Raw genomic sequence first — 7,992 nt, 5'->3', positions numbered from 1 at the left:
TCCCTGAATATATTTCAAGAATGATAGTGAATTTATGACAGAAAAAAATTTGCCTCTTGCCTCAGGTGTAATTGATGGATAGAAACAATGCTAAGGGTATGTATTACAAAGCTTCCCTTAAATGAACAATGAGAAGAAATCTAGCAAAAGATAGATAAAATATCTCATGATTTCTTTATTCACATAACTCAGAACTAAGATCTGACTGCAGTCATTTCTAATACTCATTTCAGAAATATTTACTGTAGCAAATACTATTCTGCAGACAAACTCACACTATAACATATATAATAAAAACATATTATTTCAAAGAAAGAAGTATGCAATTTACCTTTAACAAGGATGCAGTTCAATGCCGAAGGCATGAACATAATTGTCTTTGTATCATAACAGAACTTTAAAATACAAATATTAGCTAATGGGAATTAAGTGATTAAAGAGGATGAGTTGGATCACAGACTAATGGGGGATTACTCAGCTACTGAGATTATAAATTTAGCCAGTCTATGAAGGATAATTTATGTAAAGTGGCAAAGACTGAAGAATTAATAACACAGGGGGTAACAAATAATGAGAAATTTGATAGATCTTAACGTAAATGTTGTGAGGAAATTTCACTGCAATGTAAACTTATCCCAAACATGTAGGTGCTGCTGGCTTTGGAGTGGATGGTTCAGACATGCTTATAAAGAAGGAAGCCAAAAGCATCACATCTTGAAATCTTGCAGTGCAGAAAATGATTGGAAATGGAAGCCAAATGTCTTTTAGTTTCTTCAGTGTCTACTTTCACTGACTATATTGCAATTAGAGTTTCATTGTGCGTGAACTGATTTTTATCAAAACTCAAGATGCTTTGGGGGTATATTTTTTCACCTTTGAAAACTCCAGATGAAGTTGGGAAAATCAATTGTTTACCTAAGTCCCCCAGGGTTTCAGGAGTTACTGAGTGGCAGTGTGCGTAAAGGGAGCCAAGGCATCTAACATTTAGTACAGGGTTTCCCATTAAGGCAAGTCAACAGACTAGTTAATTGTCACTTACCAAATACCTAGAGCTGGTTAAGGTTTTTGTGGATAGAGTGAGTGACCAGACAAGTTTTCTCCGCTTGTTTCCATTCTGGTTACAGGAGATTGAGATAAAGCATATAACAAATGCAACCACTGCAGATAGTAGTATTAAGAAAAAAGAAAACTTCAGTAGATATTCCCTTAGGAATAGAGTGGTGAGGGTAGATCTCTCTGTGCTGCTGTGCTTAGTTGCTCAGTCGTATCCTACTCTTTGTGACCCCATAGACTGTACCCACCAGGCTCCTCTGTCCATAGGGATTCTACAGGCAAGAATACTGGAGTGGGTTGCCAGGCCCTTCCTCAGTGGACTTCCCAACCCAGGGATCGAACCCAGGTCTCCCGCATTGCAGGCGGATTCTTTACCAGCTGAGCCACCAGGGAAGCCCTTCTCTGGGGAGGTGATATTGGACCCTTGCAAGCCTGAATGAAGCAAAACTATAGATCCACATAGGGATTGTTTCCAAACTATTTTCACCTGTATTCCCTCTTTTGTATACAAGACCTTATATCAATCCCGAAAGGAAAGGAGGGCTGATCCTTTTTGTTCCCATTTTGTAGATGAAGAGCCTGGGACTCAAAGAGGTTAAATGACTTGCCAAGGTCCTTCCAAGAAAAGAGAAAGCCAGTTTTCAAACTCATAACTCCTGATGATGTTACTGATTTTTAGAATCCAAACCGATGTTCTTTATGGATGTGGACCCTGTTCACCAAATCATATTACATTCATAGGCCAAGTATTTAATCTATCACTCCAAGATGAGTTTCTTTCACTTGAAATTTAGATGCTATTGAAGCCTCATGATAATTCTACCTAATCATGATAATTCTACCTAACAGTCTCAGAACGTAAGCAGAACCTGGACGATGGAAACCACAAGTTCTTGAGCATGTGTGCAGCCCAGACCAGGTCTGGCATTTTGCAGTGACTTTACTGGTGGTTCATACTCAATAGCTAGAGATGTGCTCAGGACTGAGTTACTGCATTTTTATAAGAAAGGAGTCTTCCACTTTGACAGGAGTCCTCCAGACACCTACTTGGTCACTTCAACAATTACTGCTAAATTCATGCTCTAAGGTGATGGAATTCCAGGACTTTCCAAAGGAGATGGAAATGATGAGGTTATATCTGCAAAATGAGGGGGGATGGGCACCTGAATGCCAGAAAACCACTTAAAGTTGGAAAAATGTTTTCTATCACCTCATCCTGCCACTCAATTCCTGATAAAGAACTCAGAAATTAGCACTAAAACAAAGCAAAAAAAGTTAGCGAAGAAAAAAACAATCTCTCCATGTTCAGGTACTGAGCTCCTAATTGTATCTACTTGGTTTTAAAGTCTTCATATTTCTCATTATAAGAGCTTTACATGTATACAACCTATGAAAGAAGTGCAATGTGGCTTGTATTGTGACTCAAGCAATTCAAAGATCTCTTTCTCATTTATGAGCAATAATTCAGTTTATGTCATTGTTGTACCTTCCTCTCTGGAACACAGATTCAAGCAAGCTGGTCCCCAAGTAACTTTAGACAGACTTCTAGGTTGTCAATTTGAGGGAATGAAATAGCAAACACATGGGCGTGCACACATGTGGATGTACACTTGGTTACATCCACAAAGCCAAGTTCTGTTACTAGCACGTACTATACATATATGTGTAGTTGCACTTGTACAACGGAACATATGTGAATGCTAGAATCTCAGCACTGGAGGCAAACAAAATATAAAAGATAAAAATGAATATAGAAATTAAAATAGCACAAGTAACTTGGTGGAGGTAAAAGTAAATTAAAACCAACCTCTGGAATGTGATTGTTCATATTAGGAACCTGAAAATATTTTACAGAAACTGAGAACAAAATCTGACAACAGAGTTTCATTTTAGGGGAATTTTATAGTAGTGGGTGGGTAAAACTTTAAAATACAACAGATCTCACTTGGCCTTCAGGAGTTCCAGTAATTCCATGAAATGTCCTTGTAGTGCATTCCCACACGTGAATTATCTCTCTCTAAGCCCTATTCAAAATGTGAAATTAGAATCTGGTTGAGGATATGTGTATTTCAGAAAAGGAAGTGCGGCCCCAATAACATGGAGCAATTTCCCCATGAAATAAGTTTCATGAAAGTAGGTTTTTCTAGAAATGCTTCTTGTTTTTATTGACAGTGCAGACATAAAACACATCATATTGCAATTCCTAAATTGCAGCCATACCACACTTATCAATGGCCAGTAAATCACTTTAGGATAAATACAAACGCTCCATTCAAGTTCAGTTAATAGAATAGCATTCAAGTTCAGTTAATAGTCAGGATATCATGCAGACAGCTTGCATAAATACATGAGGAATAACAGCATACCCTCAGTAGCTTCTGTGGTGTTTAGGCATGAAAACTTTATCTTATTCCAAACTTCAAAAGATGGAATAAAGAATGTTTTCATATAAAACACATTTGGAACAACTGTTGTTTTTTTTTAAAAGCATCGAATCCACCTGCAACATACACTCCAATTCATCTTTTTAGTTACAAAACCGGATAGATATGTATTCTTTTTCATCTAATGTGATAAGAAGTGAACATTTCATTGATTTCTAACAATATCAAACAGCTACATTCAAAATAATATATATTTGTAATCAAAGGAAGAAAGACTTGGTATCTGATTTATCGGTTTCGTCTTTGGGCAGTATTTTCTTTTTTATCAAATAATTGAAAGTCAGTTATTTCACAGTATAAAATCTTGAATCAACTACCAACACGCATTTATTGTATGCCCCTCATTTCGAAATGTATTCGGACTAGAGCTACAGGAGAAATATTACTGCTTATCAAACAACTTTTCCAGAAATTTTAATGCACAAAATTTCCAGATTTATATACTCTAAAATAAATTATTTTAAAAATGAAATTAAGAAAAAAGGCAGGGGAAGCCTACAGTTTCTATTCTGCGCGAATAGCTTTCAGTATCTTCCAGGTGGGGGCAACAGTAAGTCAGTTTTGAGAAGAGAAGGGAGAACGGGCTCTTGAAGCTCCCTGAGTCCAGTTACAGAAGATGAAATGACTTCCTGGTAGCAACACCGAGAATAAAGCGATCACAAGTTTCCAGGAGGTGGGACTTCTTGGACTTTGTCGGGCCACTAACAGAAGGATCCACCGCCCATTGCGCTCCACCACCATTCTGCTCGAAATAATCTGGAGGCAGATGAGGGCGCGCACGCGCGCTGAACACCTGCTCAATTGTTCACAGATGCTGGGCGGTTGTTCTTTCCAGCCTCCCCACGCGTGACGCCCCCGAAGGTTGTACATCACTCTCAGCGATCCGGCTCACTCACTCTCCAGGACCTCCAGGGGGCAGGAAGACCTTTCTCTCACGTTCACATCTCATTCGTTCTTCCTCAGGACAGCTTAGGTCCATTCACAACTGCTGCGGGCTTGCGCGCGCGCGCACCCATATCCTTAAAGAAACGCCCAAGTCACGGCATTCAGAAAACCAGCTTCCAGGCCAGGCGATGGGTGTCCCACTCCTCTTTCCTCCTCTTTTTGCAAATCTTCGCACTCCGGAGAGGGATGATTTTGCATTCTGGCGAGGATGAGGGCGGTGCATGGAGGGGGCTGACCTTGAACAGTCCACGGAGATGTGACACCCCACCAGCATCCCTGCCTCTTCGGTTTCCCTCTCTGGCCCAGCGCGAAGTGGACGGTAAAGGCCAGAGAGGCGGAAAACCGAGGCTCCTCAGTGGCCGGGTGGCGAAGGGGTGCGCGTCCGGGGTCCAAGGGGAGAGGGCGGAGAAGCTCGATCGCACGGGACCAGAGGCCCCCTCCACTAGGGCCACGCGGGGCTAGAGGTGCACGAACGAGGCCAAGCGTGCGGCCCCGCTACGTACCGCTCCTGCCCGCACCGCTAGCCGCTGCCACCGCCCGCGCCCTCGGGCCGCCACCGCCCCCGGCAGAGCCCGAGGCGGCGCCCTCGGGCCGGTACTTGAGCCAGCAGATGATCCAAGTGATGACGACCGAGAAGAGGGCCAGGATGCTGGCCACCGACAGGCAGATGGGCCCCACGGGCGAGGGCGAGGGCGAGCCGGCTGCCGGGGCTGCACCAGGGGGCGCCCCGCCCCCCGGGGGGGCCCCGCCGCCGCCGCCGCCGTAGTGGTTGACGAAGATGAGGCCGGTGAAGAGCAGCACCACCATGGAGAGGAAGGAGAAGACAACGCACACGCAGCCGGCGGTGAGCGCGGCGCGCTTGCAGTTCTGGCAGCTCTCGTAGTTGCCCGGCGCGCGCAGGCCGGCGCGGGCGCTTGGTCCTCCGGCCGCGTCCTCTGAGGACGGCTGCGGCGGCGGCGGGGCCGGGGCCGCGGCGGTCGACGGGGCCGAAGTGGGCGCTGGGCGGCGCGCGGGCAGCGGCGGGAGGCGGTCCTGGGGCAGCGGGTCGTGCGCGGCGCGGAGGGCCAGCGGGAAGGCCTCGGCGAGCTTAGTGTTGTTGGGCAGGCCGTGCACGCGGCTATCGGGCAGCGGCGTGCGGTGGCGACACACGGGGCAGGCGATGGCGCCGGGCGGGCCGTGCCAGGGTGGCGGGCGCGGCGTGCGCTCAGGCGCGGCGGTGGCGGCGGCGGCGGCGCGGAGCTGCAGCTGGCTCAGGCACTCCTGGCAGAAGGTGTGCAGACACGCCAGCAGCTTGGGCGCGCGCCGGTCTGCGTCGAAGTAGTTGTAGCAGATTTTGCACTCGTAGTCCTCCAGCGGAGGGAGGCCGGGGACCGTCACCGCTGCGCTCCGGGCTCCCGCGTCCCCGCCGTCCCCGGCTCGCGCCGCGGTGCCCCCCGCTCCGGTCGAGCTCCCGGGGCTGCTGGTTGGGTTCCGATCGCCGCAGCCGCCGCCGCCGCGGTCGCTCGCCGGTGCTGCCATGGCATGATCCGCCCCTCATCGGGGGCAAGGTGAGGCGCCTTGCTGCCCCTGCGCCGCCGTCTCGGCTCCAGGCGGGGAGGAGGCGCTTCTGCCGCCCCCGTCCGGCTGCTGTCGCCTGGCGGGGGAGGCACCGCTGGCTGGGCCGGGCGGGGGCGCAGCGGCGGCCGCCTCCCCCGCCCCCCCGACTCCCCCGAGGAGGAGCAGGCGTCGCGGTCCCTCCCAGTCCCCGGGAGCCTCTCTGCCCAGTCCCCCTTGGACCTCTCAAAGCGACTTCCCTGGCTGCTTTGGATGTCAGAATTGAGTCTTGAGGACGGGTGGGGAGTTGGAGGGGGGGCGATGCGGGAATGAAATTTGGGGTGCGGCTGCTTAAGGACCAGAAGCCAGTGCAACGCCCTCCTCACATTCGGAGGGGTAGTGGGAAACGTGGTCCTCCTTTTTCCTTCTCCTCTCCCGCTCGCCCCCTCCCCCTACGTCCTTGCTGCTCTGTATTTATCCTCTGGAGTCAGGGGATACGACCCTGGCGGAGCCTGCGCTCCCCCCACCCCCCAGGAGCTCACCGGTGATGTAATACGGGACCCGCGCTGGGAGAGGAAGCGGCAGACTCCGCGGTGGCCGCAGCTGCGGTTCTTTTCCTTCGTGAAAACCGTGATCTCATTTCTCCGTCCAAGGGCGAAAGCCAGTCATCACCAAACCATTTACACTTTCCGCTTTTATTAGCAAAGCCCAGGCGGCCCTGCAGCGTTCTTCTCAGGGTGGAAGCCGAGAGATGGCATTTTCCTTTTAACCATCGAGAGGAAAATTTGGGAGCTGAAAAGTACGTTTTCCTCCCGTGAAATATCACTTCCTGAAGGAGGCATGAAGACAGTCGCTGATTTCCTGACGTTGACCCTTAGGGATGAAGGTCGCTACTTGGAGGCTGTGCATATGTTTACAGACCAGAGAGGGGAAATGTTATTGGCACAGAGAGGGTCACAGAATTTCAAGGTACAGCTTAAGTCTACCCCTGGCATCACTCCCCACTGTGGTCGACTTAAAGTTTTAACACACACATGTAGAGAGCTGAAAACTCCATGATTAACAGGAGAGGTATCTTCTTGATGTTATTAATTAAAACCAAGGGAAGCCCATGTGAGCAGTTTAGCAAGAAGTAGCACTTCTTGAAGGAACACTCAGGAGGGTACAGGAATGGAGGATGGGCATCTGAGGGGCGATGTTTAGATATTCCTAATAAGAAAGTTCTGTTCTTCTGTTTCTCCAGGTTGGTCCTCACTCTATGAAGAGAAAACCTCCCCAGCCCCAACAGGGAAGGGAAAGGGGAGAGCTCTCTGGGTTCCCATGAGATGAGAATGTTCCCACTTTCTCTCTGGATTCTCTGCAGCAGAAAGCAAGATACCCCAGGGGATATTTGTGGAAAGGATGAATGAATGAGAATCAAGCTGAAGGAAGAGAGAAGCTGAAGGAAAGGAAGACACCAACAAACCACCAATGTACAGATCAAAGATGGAATTATCATAAATAACTATCAGGTTATTTCTCTGACACTTGAAAATAAATAGACCTTTTACTCTATGTGAATAGAGAATGTGATTGACATGGTAAGTTTGAGAGACCTTAGGTGAGGCTCATTAAAAACCGTGAGCTTTCCATTTCCTAGTTTAAATTTTACTTTAAATTAAAAAAAAATTATACTTAAAAAAAAAAAAACTGTATCATTTTGTGATGGAGGCTGTGACAAGCAGAGGGCAGGGTAATGAACATCGTCAGAAGAAGACCCTAGTCTGGCCTTGGAATAGTACAAACTTTCACAAACCAACCTATTGTGGACAGAGTTAAGTTCCTGTCCTCGCCTCTCTTTCCCTCCTTTATCTGTTTGATTGTGAAAAGCCTCTGAAATTGCATTTAAAGCACAATTTTAAACTGGTTCTTCTAAATACTTTAAGCCCTGAGCAGCCCTAAGCTGAGAAGATAGATAATGCTGCTATAGGGGAAACTTTTCTTTTTAATTTTATGTATTTATAGTTTTGACTGTGCT

The 7,992-nt window shown here is 47.7% G+C and overlaps 1 protein-coding gene across 1 annotated transcript; it reads right to left on the bottom strand.

The window, feature by feature from the left end:
- Nucleotides 1-4,788: 4,788 nt before the first annotated feature.
- On the bottom strand, nucleotides 4,789-6,069 carry RNF228 (ring finger protein 228). Its single transcript, XM_086366284.1, has one exon. The coding sequence runs from the start codon at nucleotides 5,958-5,960 to the stop codon at nucleotides 4,938-4,940; it is 1,023 nt and encodes a 340-aa protein (XP_086222410.1). The 5' UTR covers nucleotides 5,961-6,069; the 3' UTR covers nucleotides 4,789-4,937.
- Between the last annotated feature and the right edge of the window lie 1,923 nt (nucleotides 6,070-7,992).

This window comes from Bos grunniens, chromosome 2 (genome assembly GCF_055505025.1).
Source record: "Bos grunniens cultivar Pamir isolate PY7600 chromosome 2, Bosgru_T2T1.0, whole genome shotgun sequence".
Taxonomy (NCBI): Eukaryota; Metazoa; Chordata; class Mammalia; order Artiodactyla; family Bovidae; genus Bos; species Bos grunniens.
The sequence above is the reverse complement of the archived record's forward strand: the minus strand, read 5'-3'. Positions and strand labels throughout refer to the sequence as shown.